This window comes from Rana temporaria, chromosome 1 (assembly GCF_905171775.1).
Source record: "Rana temporaria chromosome 1, aRanTem1.1, whole genome shotgun sequence".
Lineage (NCBI taxonomy): Eukaryota > Metazoa > Chordata > Amphibia > Anura > Ranidae > Rana > Rana temporaria.
In genome coordinates, this window is record NC_053489.1 from 309,926,469 (window position 1) to 309,944,903 (window position 18,435).

Sequence of the window (18,435 nt, forward strand, 5' to 3'; positions counted from 1 at the left end):
GCAGACAACAAGGTAATCCACTATCAGGCTGGGTTCACACTATACTACACGGCTTTCATCCTACTTTGCTCTGCGACATTGGTCCTACACTGATCCTACATTGGTCCGACATCCATCCGACTTTAATGAACAGGATACTACTTTGATCCGACTTTGCCCTGGACTTGAAGTCCGACTTTCAATGAGGCTGGGTTCACACTTGTCTGACAAACGCTCCTACATTGGGAGCTCATGTAGCATGACGTGTGAAAATCAATGTTTCCCTATGAGAGCTGTCTTAACTGGTCCTACACAAGTCGGTCCGACTTTGAAAATGCTCCCTGTACTACTTTGGTCCTACATTGATCCTACTTCAGCTCATTGAATATCATTGAAGTCGGACCAAAGTAGGAGCCTTGTCCTAACCATCCGACTTTTGACATCTGAGGCTGGGTTCACACTTGTCCGACAAATGCTCCTACATTGGGAGCTCATGTAGCATGACGTGTGAAAATCAATGTTTCTCTATGAGAGCTGTCTTAACTGGTCCTACTCAAGTCGGTCCGACTTTGAAAATGCTCCCTGTACTACTTTGGTCCTACATTGATCCTACTTCAGCCCATTGAATATCATAGAAGTCGGACCAAAGTAGGAGCCTTGTCCTTACCATCCGACTTTTGACATCTGACATGTGATTACAGCAGCAGTAAAAGGAATTTATCTCACTCTGGGATTGTTTTGATTGGTCAAAGAACAAGTCAGACTATCACAAAGTCAGATCAAAGTAGTATCCTGTTCATGAAAGTAGGATGGATGTAGGACCAATGTAGGATCAATGTAGGACCAATGTAGAACCGATGTAGCAGCGCAAAGTAGGATGAAAGTCGTGTAGTATAGTGTGAACCCAGCCTCAGTGGGGATCCGACTTGGATCCCTGTGCCAATATCAGGCACTGTTTGATATGAATCTTGAGGGGGAACTCCACGCCAAATTTTAAGCAAAAAAACGGCATGGGTACCAGTAGATACGTCGGCGTAAGTGCTTTTTGAATCCGGCCCTATATGTCTATAAAAAAATACTGCAATAGAAAATTGTAATTGAATGTAAAAACAAATGTAAAAACAAACTATGATTAAAATGGTTCTAATGCAGCCAGCATTACAGGAGCTAGTTAACTTTGTTTTAGGTGAATAATGTTGCATAATGTTTTGCAGTTACCTTTAGGTACTCAGTACATCCATATCTGCCACAAGATGACATATCAACCAGTGACTAATAGGCATGAGCTGAACACCCCCCTGTTCGGTTCCTACCAGAGCATGCGAACATGCGAACAGACAAAAAATGTGTGCAAACACTGTTAAAGTTTATGGAACATGAACATGAAAAATCAAACCCGCTCATTTTAAAGGCTTAGTTATTGCCATAAAAAGTGTTTAGGGAACCGGGTCCTGCCCCAGGGGACGTGTATCAATGCCAAAAAAAAGTTTTAAAATGGCAGTGATTTTAAGAATGATTAAAGTGAAACAATAAAAATGAAATATTCCTTTAAATATCGTGCCTGGGGGTCCCCTTAGTCTGCCTGTAAAATAGCACATCTTTCCCATGTTTATAACAGTACCGCAGCAAAATGACATTTCTAAAGAAAACATTTTTAATGTATTGTCGGATCCCGGAATATAGATAGAAATTAATGAAAAAATATTTAATTTGTACCTCATAAAGAATTATGAGGTATTTAACATTCATGATTATTGTTTAAATTATTTGCAATCCCTTTTTTAATTCTTAAGAAAATTATTTTAATTCTGACAGTCTTCTCACCCTTGATTTCTTGACGGGTTCTAACATCTCGGATTGCATTGGAAATGCTTTGCCCAACATTGTTCTCAGTACATAGTTCAATCAAATAAATTGTGTCAGCTTCAAGTCCCTTCAGCTGGTATTGAGTAATGGTTATATTTCTGATCTTAATGTCATGATTGTACCCTGTGTCACCAAAGATCTTATAGCGGATAATGACAGTTGTGATCGAATGACCTTCTTGAATGGACCAGGTGATAATGGCTGTTGAATCCGTGACATTTAATACATTGATATTTGAGGCTGGTGGTGGATTCTCTGTAAAATATAAAATATAATATATAAAATATAACATAAAATAAAGTATATGACATATAATCTAAAATCTAAAATGTTAATAACAGATTAAAGAGGAGCTATTCAAAGTACCGAACAGCAACAGCAGCTTTATAATGTACCAATACATTATATGGAAATAATTCTATAACTGGTTAAAATAATGTGAAATATGCATGTGAATATCTAATTTTAGAAAAGCATAAAAATGTTTAAGGAAATCTGTACAGAACACTATTGTCTCTTTTTGTATTTCTCCTGAAATTTCTACCTGTCAGAATAAAGCTTTTGCAACACTAAACTGACTACCGTATTATCTTCTGTTCCTAAAACCCTCAATCTCCATTACCCTTCCCTGCAGCAAACCCCCTTCCGCCATAAACCTCCATATCTTAAACAGTAAGCCCTATCTTCTCCAGAACAGTAAGCCCTATCTTCTTCAGAACAGTAAGCCCTATCTTCTCCAGAACAGTAAGCCCTATCTTCTCCAGAACAGTAAGCCCTATCTTCTCCAGAACAGTAAGCCCTATCTTCTCCAGAACAGTAAGCCCTATCTTCTCCAGAACAGTAAGCCCTATCTTCTCCAGAACAGTAAGCCCTATCTTCTCTAGCCACACACTAGAAAACAAGGTGATGGTGATGGTTATGGCCTTATGAGAACCCAAAGAGCAACCTCAGGCTGTGCTTTCTGTATTTCTACAACACTATTGCCTTGTTTCCACTGAACGGAACGGTTCGGGTCAGTAGATTTGGAACGGTTTAGAACGGACCGGTCTATTCTCGTGAGCGTTTCCACTGCAAATCGGACCGTCGGGACCATACAGGATTTAGAAAAAATGCCTAGCACGCCCACCAATCAGTGGAATGTATTGCATCTCCGCCCTAATGGAACCGTTCCATTTTCTATGGCCCCACATCTGAAGCAGGACCCAGAATGGTCCGGTACGGTTCGGTTTTATGGCACACTTTCATAATGGAAACACCCAAAATAGCGTACCGAACCGAACCGATCCGCTCAGTGGAAACGAGGCATAAGAGCACTGTACTTAATAAACACCATATTTTGAAAGAAACTTATAGGTAAAAAAAGTATTCAGAGACTGTGAAACTTACGGTCACTGTATGTCCATGCAAACATTGGTTCACTCCATTCACCTTGGGACTTTGTGTTTACTCTCACCCTACACTGATATAATGTTTTTGGCTTGAGGCCATCTATAATAATTCCAGTTTTATTTCCTGGGGCTGTTTTATAAAAAGTGGTTTCAGGAATGTCTGGACTGAAGCATTCAGCCTGACTGACATGTTCTTCTTCAGAGCCTTCCCAGGTGGGCAGCCAAGTCAAGCCTAGAGATGTCTGGCTGTTAGGTGTCAGACTGATATCTTTTGGAGGGGGAAGACCTAGAGAAGATATTGTAATACAAAAACAGTGTTAGCAAATAATTACTAATTCACACTGACAAACATTGTCAACAATGGAGATCTAAACTTTGGATTAGAACAATAAATCTTAAATAACTGAACCAACAAAAAAATCAGATAGGCATCCTAAGAGTGTTAGTTATCATTAAATGACATAAACAAACTTTGTGTTGGAATATGTTTTAAGAAGAAACATTTCTAATTATTAGATCAAGATATCCAGGAAAGAAAAACTAGTGTAAAGCCTAGTACACACTATACCTTTTTTTTACTTTCAACCCAGTGGGCTGAACGAAAAAAAACTGAAGAGCTCGGGAGGAGAACCCTGTACCACCAATCTGATGTTAGTACAGCAACCTTCCTTTCTGAGCTGAGTTCTGACAGGAAGACATCCCCCTCCCCCTCCCCCTGCCTGAACACACCGGTCAGAGCTCTCAGCCTGATATTTTGCCCCTGTGTACAGCCTTTAAGGCGTTTGTTACCCCAACACTTTATACTCCTGATATGTGCCTGCTAAGAGTGCAGATCGGATGCTGATCAGCAGACCTTTTTCGGTCATGCCCCTTCAACAATTGGTTACGCCCCTTTTGTCAGATCGGCTGCCATACATACGGGTCAATGTTGAACTGGCCAATAGTGCCCAATATTCAGCCTATGTGGACAGCCCTTAAGGCGTTTGTTACCCTAACACCTTATATTCCTGATTTGTGCCTGATGTACCATGTACTTGCATGAGAAAATAGCCTGTTCTCTTTGTATTGCTTCCTTTATGTGAAATCCCTGGTGTTCCTGCCAGCACCTCTGCTTTCCTATTAAAAACTGACCAAACTAAGCAGAAGAACACACAGTGGTCAGTTCTCTAGCTATGCTGGGAACTCAGTGTACTCTCCTGTCAATGCTCAGACTTGTCCTGAATGTCCCCTGCTGCACAGACATTCACTGGGAAGCACAGTGTACTGCTGCCGCTTCTCCTCCTCACCCCCAGCTCTTATGCAGATGAGAACAGAGGGAATGTGATCTTTTATAAAAAAGGGGGAAAAGGGTATATTTTATGTTTTTTTTTTATACAGTATATACAGTACAGACCAAAAGTTTGGACACACCTTCTCATTCCAAGACTTTTCTTTATTTTCATGACTATGAAAATTGTAGATTCACACTGAAGGCATCAAAACTATGAATGAACACATGTGGAATTATAAATAACAAAAAAGTGTGAAACAACTGAAAATATATTTCATATTCTAGGTTCTTCAAAGTAGCCACCTTTGGCTTTGATTACTGCTTTGCACACTCTTGGCATTCTCTTGATGAGCTTCAAGAGGTAGTCACCTGGCGCAGCACCCAATCACTCTCCTTCTTGGTCAAATAGCCCTTACACAGCCTGGAGGTGTGTTTGGGGTCATTGTCCCGTTGAAAAATAAATGATGGTCCAACTAAACGCAAACCGGATGAAATAGCATGCCGCTGCAAGATGCTGTGGTAGCCATGCTGGTTCAGTATGCCTTCAATTTTGATTAAATCCCCAACAGTGTCACCAGCAAAGCACCCCCACACCATCACACCTCCTTCTCCATGCTTCACGGTGGGAACCAGGCATGTAGAGTCCATCCGTTCACCTTTTCTGCGTCGCACAAAGACACAGGGGTTGGAACCAAAGATCTCAAGTTTGGACTCATCAGACCAAAGCACAGATTTCCACTGGCCTAATGTCCATTCCTTGTGTTCTTTAGCCCAAACAAGTTTCTTCTGCTTGTTGCCTTTCTTTAGCAGTGGTTTCCTAGCAGATATTCTACCATGAAGGCCTGATTCACACAGTCTCCTCTTAACAGTTCTAGAGATGTGTCTGCTGCAAAAGGTTGCTACTTTGAAGAACCTAGAATATGAAATATATTTTCAGTTGTTTCACACTTTTTTGTTATGTATAATTCCACATGTGTTAATTCATAGTTTTGATGCCTTCAGTGTGAATCTACAATTTTCATAGTCATGAAAATAAAGAAAACTCTTGGAATAAGAAGGTGTGTCCAAACTTTTGGTCTGTACTGTATATATATATATATATATCCATACAAAAATGTTTTGCCTTTCATTTCTACTTTAAACTGAATGGTTGTTTTACAAGGTGATTGTTTACAATCCCTTTAAAACTCAGTAGTAAGGTCTTAAAACATAGAATTCAGTAGTTAGAATAACGGAATATGTATACTGTATACAGGCGGTCCCCAGGTTACAAACATAATAGGGTCTGTAGGTTTGTTCTTAGTTTAATCTGTTTGTAAGTCAGGACAGGTACATTTTTTAAATGTAGCTCCAGCCAAAAAAATTAATTTTACGTTTTTGGCTGCATAGGGAAGGGTTAACACCCCTGTAACATTTTTTTTGCTGTCTGTGCCCCTGTTCAGAAGATTTCACCTCACTTAGGGACACTATGACAATTGGATTTGGAAAATTTTGGATTGTTGTGGAAACAAGCATTGGTGAAAAAGCTCCAGGGCTGACACAATTTTCCCATAATGACTCTTAGGCCTCGTACACACGGTCGGTTTGGTCCGCTGAGAATGAACCGAAGTTCAGTTTCATCGGACCAAACCGACCGTGTGTATTGGCTAGTGGTCTGGTTTCCTTCGGTCCAAAATGTCTAAACATGCTTCAAAACCGAACCGCTGGACCGCTGGGCGATCGGACCAAACCGTTGGTTAGTACAGAAAAGCATCGGTTCAAAACCCGCGCATGCTCAGAATCAAGTCGACGCATGCTTGGAAGCATTGAACTTCGTTTTATTCAGCACGTCGTGTGTTTTACGTCACCGCGTTCTGACCCGCTCAGATTTTGGACTGATGGTGTGTACACATATCAGGCGGTCAGGCCACTTCAGAGGTGAACCGATGAAAACGAACCGACGGACCAGTCTCATTGGTTTGGTCCGACTGTGTGTACAAGGCCTTACAGGAGTGAATTTCCCTTCCTAGGGGTAGATTTCCTCTAATTTCCTGTTGTCTCCTTCCGTTTGTAAGTAGGAGTCACTTGTAAGTCAGATGTTTGTAACCCCAAGACAGCCTGTATTACATTTACTTGGAAAAACACGCAGGACATCATCATGGATGAAGTAATTTTATTGCTAAAGAAGAAACCTGATGTAGAAAGATCCAAGGATCAGTTAAGGAAACGGTGGTCCGACCTAACAAGTAAGTGAAAACACCCTGTTACCAATCCTCATTGATTCCAGTTTGGGGAGTAGTAAGGTCTCATGCCTGTCAACGCTGTATCCTGGCCTAGGCCAACACGGCCCAGGCCTAGGGCAGCACTTTGCAGGGGGGCAGCACAGAAAGAGTCCCTGCCGGGCAGTGTTAGTGTAACGCAAGCTTCTTCTAATTTTGACTGTCCTATCTTCCTGGAACACAAACCTTCCTCACTGTGCTATATGTTTTCTGCTGCACCATTGGCATGGTTAGATCTTGTTAATCCTCTCCATAAAATTATCAAAAATGTGTGCTTAAAATAGAGCTATAGGCAACACTTTTTTTTTTCATTTTGGATAGAGTAAAGGGAGGGTTATAGCCCCTGTCAGTTTATTTTTTATCATCCCTGTCCCATTGCAGAGATTTCTCTTCACTTCCTGCCCCATAGCCAACAGGAAGTGAGAAAAAATCTATGCAAATTAAGGGAATCCAATGCCCCCCACCCCCGCAGGCCCTAAGAACTAGTGTCCCCACTCGATAATTTCAGGGCAGACATTAAACAGAAAGGGGTGTGGCCTTGACAGAAAGGGGTGGGTCATATTTAAATTAGGGGGTGCATGAGTTTAGTCAGGCCTAGGGCAGCACAAAACCTAAATACACTACTGCACACAGGACATCAAAAATGCCCCTCTATGTTAGCCTACGTGCACTTGCACACATAGACGTTTACGGGGGTTTAGAAGAAAAAGAAAAATCTGCCAAAATCACCCAATGCCTCTAAACACATGTAAAAGCACTTGAGCATTCATTCTATGGCCAGAATAATGCAGCTTTAGGAGCGTTTTTAACAGCTTTTTTCTCCCCTGGAGTAAAGGTGTCCAGGGGAGGAAAAAAAAAATCCTGTGTGCATGTGGCCAAAGAAACACATTTTGATGGTGGAGGGAATAAAGGGGAAAGGTGTTGGTATCAGCTAATTTAAAAAAAAAATGATGATGATCCCGCAAACAGGAATTTACAGCAGACCCAGGAGGTTGAAGTGTTGTTCCCTATCCAAATTTCAATGTGAATTCGGGGTGCCATTTGGTGCCTGCCTTACTGTAAACCCATCCGGGTGGCCCATTTGCTTCCAAAGGATAAAATGATAATTTGTAATACAGACACCAATTGAACACTGCACAGAGGAGGCTCTAGGCTTGGTGAGGCCTTGGGCAAATCTGAGACATGAGGCCCCATGCACATCCATAATGGGAAAAATAATTTAAGCGTTAAAAATTAAATGTATAAATTGCATGTATTAAGAGTTTTACATTTTATGAACTATGAATTCACCGTTTATAGAATTTTCTCTAACCAATTATTTAAGGCAAATTAGGCTGTCGCGAGGCCCCTGTGGGGGGGAGGCCTAAGGGACCGCCTAATTTGCCTAATTAGAGAGCCACCTCTGACACTGCATAGTAAGGCTGACAACATAGCAATTCCCTCTTTCAGTTTTGCAGATTCCTCTACAATCTACCTGCTCACTGGACAACATCTTCAGTGGATGCTGATTGTGCTGAACTAGCAATACTTGGTTAATAGATAACGGAAGGAAAATAGCCACATAAAACAAAACTTGAAAACTTGTATGATGTTAAAAGATGCCTAATTAAAGAATTTGAGGAGATCACATATAATATGATTAGAAGGCTCATTAATATTTGGAATTTATTGGAAGACATTTAAAAGAAACAATCTGATAAAATTATACCGAATGCCTCTGTGGTGAAGAGACTTTCAGGTCCTGGATGACCAACACCTCCATCTCCTTTGCGACTTAGCTGAACACAGACCTTATATTCAGTTCTTGGCTCCAGATTCTCAAGTTTTGCAATTTTATCAGTTATGGGAACTAAAAGAAAACACGCCATCATTATAGTAGGAATTAAACCCGTAATACTGCTCAATTATAATTATTCATTAACCCATAGTTGCCACTGTCGCAAGGAAGATCAAATGAATGTGAATGTGCAATATGTAAAGCACTGCACAAATTGAAGGTGCTATATAAATTCCTGTAATAATAACAAAAATAATGTCTGAACAGCAGACTACACATAGCTAATACATTTTACTGACTTTGTCCTACAGCTGTATTGTCTTATTGTGTCACTTTTTACATACTACTACTTACTACTTACCTTTTTGGACTACTTCAACAACCACTAATACCTAGAATCATGTGGCACATATAATGTTCATATAAGATGTTTTAGTAATACTATTCCACCGCCTATAACCTATCTTGTAGGCTCAACAAACCAACGTCACTATGTATATAACATAAAATCTGTCTCCCATTACTAGACACATGTATTTTATTGTACAAAGGTTATCTATATAAAATACCCTAATACAGTAAATAATAAAGTCACCAAACTACAAAAGCCCCTTTTTTCTTCCCATAAAGTAACGAAACAATGTATACATATGGAATATCAATGTGTGAATATCATATCTATTCTACAGATTGAGTAACAAACCACTCAAATAAGGTTTTCGGCCCTGTACACACGGCCGGGAATCCCGTCAGGAAAAAAACTTCAGTTTTCCTGACGGGATTCCTGTCAAGCTTGCCGTGCATACAGACGGCCATTCAAAAGAAAAAAGAACCGCCATTCTTTTGAAAGGCGAGAACGCAGTGACGTCATCGACTACGACGAGTCGGCGCTCGTCACATTCGATGCCGTAGCCGCCATCTTGCTACACCCTACACTACCCTTGTATGCTACCGCGCATTCGTCGAAGTCTCATCGAGCATGCGCAGGTTTACTTGGGGACAGGTAAGCATACGGTTTTCTCGTCAGGAGTCACTCCGCCGAGAATCCCGACGAGAAAATAGAGAGCAGGTTCTCTATTTTTCTCGTCGGGATTCCCGGCAGCTTTCTCGACGAGAAAGCATACACACGCATGGTTTTTACGGCAAAAAGCTCTCCCAGTAGCTTTCTTGCAGAGAAAATTGGTTGTGTGTACGAGGCTTTCCAGTTTTAAAATGGCAGTAGAAATAATAGCCACTGCCCCCCTTCCATTTACATAGTATCTGGCACTCACATGGTGAACATCATATTGGTAGCTCTCTAAATTTTCATAAAACTTGATCAATTTACGCAGCGCTTTACATATACAATGTACATTCACATCAGTCCCTACCCTCAAGGAGCTTGCAATCTAAGGTCCCTAACTCACATTCATATACTAGGGCCAAACTCCAAAGACATGCTGGTAGGTTAATTGGCTTCTGCCTAAATTGGCCCTAGTATATGAATGTGAGTTAGGGATCTTAGATTGTAAGCTCCTTGAGGGTAGGGACTGATGTGAATGTACATTGTATATGTAAAGCGCTGCTTAAATTGACGGCACTATATAAGTACCTAAATAATAATAATATAGCTGCTCACAAAGATGTAGCATATGACCAAATGTCCAAGTGTTCTGTTGCGTAACGGAAGCTGTATTACACTAGGTGGATCTCTAGAATGTTATTTAAAGGTTATGTTCACCTTTTGGGAAAAAATAATATACGCACATACTTTTGCATAAAAAAAAAGTGCATTTATTATTATTTTTCCCAGGGGCCTGCAAAGCATTGCACCCGTGATCAATGAATTGTCAGTGCAATATCAGGCTCCAGCAGACACATTCTCCAGCTTTGTGCCCATACCTAATAATCAAGTTTAGTTTTTCTTACCAACTAAGGTATTCCATCGTGTAAGTTTCTTAGACGGTTTGTATAGTACAAAAGCGTTGGATATCGGACCATCTCCTCCATAAGATTCAATATTAACATAGATATTAAGATAGTTAGGTCCACTTTTGTTTAGCTTCGGTCCGTGCTGTGGATAGGGAGCAACTGAACAGAATAATACAAGAATGACATATATATATATATATATATATGGTGTGCAGAACAGAAATACAAAATGTAAAAGTATTTGGAGAAATATCATCAACCATTAGGGTTGATTTAGTAAAAAGTATACATTTTCACTTTCTAAATGTTCATTTATGTTAGTAAATAAAGTGAAGCTGTGTTCAATTATCCAATCACGTGCATGCAAAACTAAATCAGTATTTTAGCTTCAGAGGCGGCTCTTTAATTAGGCAAATTAGGCGGTCGCCTAAGGCATCGCACTCACAGGGGCCTCGCGGACACCTAATTTGCCTCTGCTCAATCACTGTGTGCTAGGGCCGTGTAACGTTCTGCAGCCATTTTTATTTGCTTGAATTTTTTTACCCATTATGGGCATGAGTGGGGCCCTCGTGTCCAAGTTTTGCTTAAGGCCTCACAAAACCTAGAGCCGCCTCTGTTTAGCTTGCACATAACGATTAAAATGAACACTGGTTCATCATAGTTATATAGCTTAACAAAGCTGAATATAGCTGAACATTCACTTTACTTTCATTACTCCTTTAGTAAATCAACCCTGCTGTGTCAAAATGTAGCAAATATAAAAGCAAGACCAAGCAGAAAATCTGCTTGTATTTAGCAATATCAGAAAAAAAAATCTATTTAATTTTATAAACAAAACAAAACTGTCAAAACATAATTTTATCATGCTCAGTTTTTTATTTTATATTATTATATCGATTTTTTTTTTTTTTTTATACAGATTTTTAGATAATACTTTCCTCATATTAAAGTAGAATTTGGAAAGCAAACTTTGGACTTTTTGTTTTAGTAGTTCTCTCTTGACATGGGTGTTTCAGCAATAAAAATATTTAAACATTTTCAAAACAGCTTCAACTCTTCTGGGAAGGCTGTCCACAAGGTTTAGGAGTGTGTCTATGGGAATGTTTGACCATTCTTCTAGAAGTGCATTAGTGAGGTCAGGCACTGATGTTGGACGAGAAGGACTGGCTCACTGTGTCCGCTCTAATTCATCCCAAAGGTGTTCTATCGGGTTGATATCAGGACTCTGTGCAGGCCAGTCAATTTTCCCCACCCCAAACTTTCTCACCCATGTCTTTATGGACCTTGCTTTGTGCGCAGTCATGTTAGAACAGGAAGGGGACATCCCCAAACTGTTCCCACACAGTTGGGAGCATGAAATCGTCCAAAATATCTTGGTATGCTCACTGGAACTAAGGGACCAAGCCCAACCCCTGAAAAAAGGGTGGGCCAATATTGAACCCTACGGACGAAGACTGAGATACCATTAAGGTTCATGTGCGTGTAAAGGCAGGTGTCCCAATACTTTTGACTATATAGTGTGTATATAAAACCCCAAGAACAAACATTTTATACACTGCAGCTTTACTGGTACTTAATAGATGTGGTGGCTGAATGAGGTTTCTTTTTTTTGGGCTAAGTGCTTTTTCTGCAAGTACAGAAAAAAATACCTGTAGCCTATGTCACCTCAAACAAGGCTTTAGCCTCTCAGCTATCCTCTGTAAACTACAAAGCAACGTTTTTCCAACTTCATCATTAAAAACGGTGTTGCCCACACACCATCGTTTTTGAAAAATGATGAACAAAGCACGGTGACGTACAACACGTACGACGGCACTCTAAAGGGGAAGTTCTATTCGCCTTTGAGCTGCTTTAGCTGATTCCTTGTTAGTAAAAGACGATTTGCGCTTTTCTGTCTGTTACAGCGTGATGAATGTGCTTACTCCATTATGAATGGTAGTTTTACCAGAACGAGCGCTCCCGTCTCATACTTTGCTTCTGAGCATGTGCGGGTTTAAAACGTCGTTTTAGCCCACACACGATCATTTTTTACAACCCGAAAAACGACATCGTTTAAAACAACGTTAAAAAATGCAGCAAGTTAAAAAAAAAAAATTGTCGTTTTTCATGCCAAAAAATGATCGTGTGTACGCGGCATAACACTCAGCCTTAAAGTGGACTCCCCCACTTAATAAACCACCAACATTAATGAGCTAATAACATGGCAAAATACAGTATAAACAATAACAAACCATGCCACATATTGTACAGCCCATGCACAAGAACTGGTACACACAGACCTCATCTGTGGACCAACAAACAAAACTGCGAAAAGCCAGCCACCAATGACATATTGTTAAAACAGTAGCATTGTTTTCAGAGGAAGAAATTAAGAGACCAGTGGGAAATCCAAAACTAAAAAGGCATGTAAGGCCTCGTACACACGACCGAGTTTCTCGGCAAAAACCAGCAAAAAACTTGCTGTTTTTTTTTTTTTTGCCGAGGAAACCGGTCGTGTGTACATTTTTCGACGAGGAAACTGTCGAGGATCCCGTCGAGCCAAAAAGAGAGCATGTCTTCTTTTTCCTCTACGGAATGGAGAAATTTGGCTCGCCGAGATCCTCGACAGCCTAACAAGGAACTCGAGGAGCAAAACGATGTGTTTCGCCCGTCGAGTTTCTCGGTCGTGTGTACGAGGCTTCAGAGTAAGTAGGTTGACTGTTTTCATAGTCACATACTTCTACTTGTTGTAGAGAACATTATTAGTACCTTCTTACCTTTTACTGAGATATATACTTGCTTGTCAGTCATCCCTGCTTCGGTTTTTACGCTGTAGATCCAAAGCCCAGAGTCTCGAGGTAGAATTTTTCCTACGGAGAACTGGGCAATTGTCTGCTGATTACTTTTATTTGTTGACACGGCCTATATTAAAGAAGAATTCCCACAAGTATTAAAGAGCTTTATCAATAACAATGACCTTTATAGGTTCCAATAGGAAGACTTCACATAATATTTATTCACATAAAATTAAACGATATAAGATCTGCCAAAAGTGTTTTGCCGCATACACACGATCGGACATTCCGACAACAAAACCGCAGATTTTTTTTCCAACGAAATGTTGGCTCAAACTTGTCTTTCATACACACGGTCACACAAATGTTGTCGTAAATTACGATCGCCAAGAACGGGGTCACGTACAACACTACGACGAGCCAAGAAAAATTAAGTGAAATGATTCTGAGCATGCGTCAAATTGATTCCAAGCAGGCGTAGGATTTTTGTGCGTCTGAATTCCATACAGACGATTGGAATTTCCGACAAGAACTTTTGTTGTTGGAAAAATTGAGAACCAGCTCTCAAACATTTGTTGTCGCAAATTCCGACAACAAATGTCCTATGGAGCCTATAATACGGTTGGAATATCCAAACCAAAAGCTCACATCGAACATTTGTTGTCGGAAATTCTGACCGTGTGTACGCAGCATTTTAGTAACAAGCAAGATCAGTAAACCTGGCATCCCAACAGTTACTGCAGCTTTAAAGTGAAAAGAGAAGCAGAAGACTGATTCACTCATCCCCCTTCTACTTTACTCTCTCCTCCTCTGTCTGTCACGCTGCTTTCTCCTCCCCTCAGCTGTACGCTGGATTGCAAGAGGTTTAAACTAAATCAAAATTCAGACATTTGCACTGCTGACTTTAAATGAATGATGTATTGATTAATTACAGAGTTGCCATCATTTCTACCTTTTATGTCTTCCTCAAGTTCAACTTTAGCATTAATAATACCTGCCCATACAAAAGGAATACAGTCTGCTAAAATTTCCCCTTAACTTCCACGAGACAGTCCCCAATGCCTTCCTGCCCCTGGGACTCAGCCCATAGAAATCTATGGAAAGCAACTGTGCGCTACGATGTTGTCTTACTAAAGACTAGTATATACGGCAAATAGCATCTCACTGGATATTGCAGTTTGCAAATCCACTTTTTTAATTGGAAAACCAACTTTATAGAAAAGTATATGCATGGTACATACATAAAACAAAGAAGCAAAGCAAATCCACTTTACACTACAAGTGCAAAGTGCACTTGAAATTGCACTGAATTTGCACTTGGAAGTTCAGTCACTGTAGCTCTGAAGGGGACATGCATGGAAAATAAAAAAGAGCATTTTACCTTGCACATGATTGGATGATAAAATCAGCAGAGCTTCCCCTCATTTCAGATCTTCCCCTCAGATTTACAGCGACTGCACTTCCAAGTGCACTTTCAGTGCAATTTCAAGTGAACTTTGCACTTGTATAGCCAGATTCACGTAGGCGGGCGCAACGTTAGGCAGGCGTAGCGTATGGCATATACGCTACGCCTCAGTAAGTTAGAGAGGCAAGTGCTGTATTCACAAAGCACTTGCCTTCTAAGTTACGGCGGTGTAGCGTAAATGGGCCGGCCTAAGCGCACCAAATTCAAATGTGGAACAGGGGGCGTGTTTTATGTAAATCACTGGTGACGCGACGTGATTGATGTTTTTAACGAACGGCGCATGCGCCGTCCATGGACATATGCCAGTGTACATTGCTCCAAAGTACGCCATTTCGACATGAACGTAAATTACGTCAAGCCTGATTCGCATACGACTTACGCAAACAACGTAAAAAGATAGGCCTGTTCCGACGTCCATACCTTGCATGGGATGCGCCACCTAGGGAGCAGCTTTATCTTTACGCCAGCGTATCTCTAACGTAAACGGCATAACTAATTGCGACGGGCGCACGTACGTTCGTGAATCGGCGTATCTAGTCATTTGCATATTATACGCCAAACTCAACGGAAGCGCCACCTAGCAGCCAGCGTAAATATTCACCCTAAGATACGACGGCGTAGGAGACTTACGCCGCTCGTATCTTAGCCTAATTTAAGCGCATCTGGTTTCCAGAATACGCTTAAATTTGTGACGGCGTAGATTCAGAGTTACGACAGCGTATCTACTGATACGCCGGCGTAAACCTACCTGAATCCAGCTAGTAGTATGCAATTGTAGTGCAAAGTGGATTTGCCTTTCGTAAATAACTCCCATTGTTTGCACTGGCTGCACCTACAATGGTCAGTGAGATACTATTTCACGTATACTAGTTTTTAGCAAGACAACATCGTAGTGATTCATACTAATTACAGTACAGTATGTACAGATGAGACAGTAATTGATTGCTGATATATTCTGAACTACCACATTTCTTTTAGGGTGATGAAAAAAAAAAGAGCCTGGATCTATCTTGTGTTAGCTAATGCAACTGTTTTTTTTAATAGTAGTGAGATATCCTACCTCAAAGACAGTGCCATCTTCTTTAAAAAGATTAAAATCTTGTGCAGATGGTGCTGGGTTGCCACTAACTCTGCAAGTAGGCTTAAAATCTATCCCGGAGTTTAACTCTAATGTTGTCTCCATTTCTTGTATCTGTGGTGGAATGTGAGGCGGACCTGCAGGAAAAAAAAGGATTTATCGATATGACATGTGACAATTATATAAAAAACACTGAAAATAAAATAAGTTGTTTGTCCATTAAAAGGGCATGATATACACCTGAAGGCTTTGGCATTTAGAACGGAAACATGCTTGGCTTTTCTTCTGTATTTTCTTGATCCAACAGTTTTGTTTGGAGATGACTTATAATAGGAATGCTTACTTCTGTAAATTATAATAAATATTGACTGTCCTGTGATTTACTATAACTGATTTCTATTAGACATGTGCACACTGAAATATTTTGTTCCGGAATTTCGTTTTCGTCCGAAAAATACATTTATTTAGTTACTCCCGAAATTTGTTTTTATTTATTTTGTTTCAGTAAAAAATGCATTCGTCCGAAAATTCGAATTAATTAAGGTGGAATCTGTCATTGAAGGTTTATGGTGTCTGTCGAATATTCTAAGAAGATTCGACGGAGCAGCTAAACTGTATGACGCCGCGATCGTACATTTCCCGATGAATGTTCCGCCTACAAGCTATAGTAGAATTCTAATGTTGTATGACTAGTAATAATTATATTTATAAATTGTTATTACTAGTCAACCAACATTCAAATTCTTCTATAGCCTATGGGCAGAGCATTTGACCGGAAATGTACGATTGCAGCATCGTACAGTTTAGATGCTTGTCGAATCTTCTTAGAACTATCGACAGACACCATAAGCCTTCAATGACAGATTCAACATTTTTATGTTTTTCTCTGCTTCGTTGAATCTTCGTCATTTATGTTGAATGGTCTACCCCAACACTGCCTCTATAATGTCAAATCTTTTCTCTCTATGTAGAATAATCTTGGACTAATAGAGTTAAGGTTAGGCACATTCGACCACAGGTTCGATAGACACAGATTGCTATTGTCAGCGTCATATCGAATCTTCTATCTATATCGAACTGTTGTAGCAACGAAAATAAAGCATTTTTTTGTCGAATCTTTCGGATTCTGCGCATTCGTTTTCGTTTGTTAAAACGATAATACCCGAAATTCGGACGAAAATACAGATTCTCCCACCTGAGATATGCATCTCTGCAGCTCCTCCGGAGTTACCATGGGCTTCTTGACTGCTTCTCTGATTAATGCTCTCCTTGCCTGGCCTGTTAAGGTTGATGACCATGTCTTGGTAGGTTTGCAGTTGTGCCATACTCTTTCCATTTGCGGATGATGGATTGAACAGTGCTTCGTGAGATGTTCAAAGCTCGGGATATTTTAAAACCTAACCCTAAACTTCTCCACAACTTTATCCCTGACCTGTTTGGTGTGTTCCTTGGCTTTTATGATGCTGTTTGTTCACTAATGTTCTCTAACGAACCCCAGAGGGCTTCACAGAACACCTGTATTTATAATGAGATTCAATTACACACAGATGGACTGTATTTACTAATTTGGTGACTTCTGAAGGCAATTAATTCCATTAGATTTTAGTTAGAGGTATCAGAGTAAAGGGGGCTGAATACAAATGCACGCCACACTTTTCACATATTTATTTGTAAAACATTTTGAAAAACATTTATCATTCTCCTTCCACTTCACAATAATGTGCAACTTTTTGTTGGTCTATCACATAAAATCCCAATAAAATACATTTAAGTTTTTGGTTCTTACATGACAAAATGTAGAAAATTACAAAGGGTATGAATACTTTTTCAAGGCACTGTACAGTACACACACTATGGCCAATTTAGTCAGGAGTCAATTAACCTATCAGCATGTCTTTGGAGGGTGGAAGGAAACCGGAGTACCAGAGGAAACCCACACAAGCACAGGGAGAACATGCATACTCCAGGCAGGTAGTGCCATGGTTGTGAATCGAACCAACAACCCTAGTGCTGCTAGGTGGAAATGCTAACCAATTTGCCACTGTACTGCTGATTCTGCCTTTTACACTAAAGACTAATAAACAACCTAAATGGAGTTTAAAAAATAAATAAACATACTAGCCTCAAAAATACTTCTGTGTATTTATTAACAGCTAACGTGAATACAGCTACTTTAACAGATTAGGCAATTGAGCAATTGATCAGACAGAGCATGACATTCACTTGCAGTTTACTGAATCGGCGCAAAGTTAAATGCAATTATGTAAAACAGGATGGAAAAAAGACATGCATACACTGCAGAACTTTGTAAATAGCCATAGATCTTTATGATGTTCTTGCATAAAAAGTTCAAACGTGTTGTTTGGTATTTATTTAAGTTTTTGTTTGGACTTTATCAAGATTTTGTCTTTGATCTAAGTGTTTTTCCTGTTTTTCCACCCTGCCATTACTTTTAAAATTCCCATATAGTATGCAATTCCTAAGAGCCATGCACTGTGGTAATGTTCACATTATATACAGCATATTAGGACTTTATATAGCACGTTCCCATGGCCTGAGAAATTGTGCCTCATATTTTTAGTATCAAAGACATTGTTTTTTTTTTATTTAAAATGATGTTCCTTTTAGGATTATATTTACTATAAGACACACATGGGCCAGTGGCTTGG

The 18,435-nt window shown here is 40.0% G+C and overlaps 1 protein-coding gene across 1 annotated transcript in view; it reads right to left on the bottom strand.

Moving 5' to 3' along the window:
- Positions 1–18,435, bottom strand: part of TEK (TEK receptor tyrosine kinase) — a 153,104-nt gene that overhangs the window by 27,442 nt on the left and 107,227 nt on the right. Inside the window, exons 8-13 of the mRNA XM_040358613.1 lie at positions 15,749–15,903; positions 13,206–13,350; positions 10,447–10,608; positions 8,470–8,610; positions 3,232–3,519; positions 1,804–2,100 (exon numbers count right to left, since the gene is read on the bottom strand). Coding sequence (XP_040214547.1) covers positions 1,804–2,100; positions 3,232–3,519; positions 8,470–8,610; positions 10,447–10,608; positions 13,206–13,350; positions 15,749–15,903 — 1,188 coding nt within the window. The remainder of the gene's footprint in view (positions 1–1,803; positions 2,101–3,231; positions 3,520–8,469; positions 8,611–10,446; positions 10,609–13,205; positions 13,351–15,748; positions 15,904–18,435) is intronic.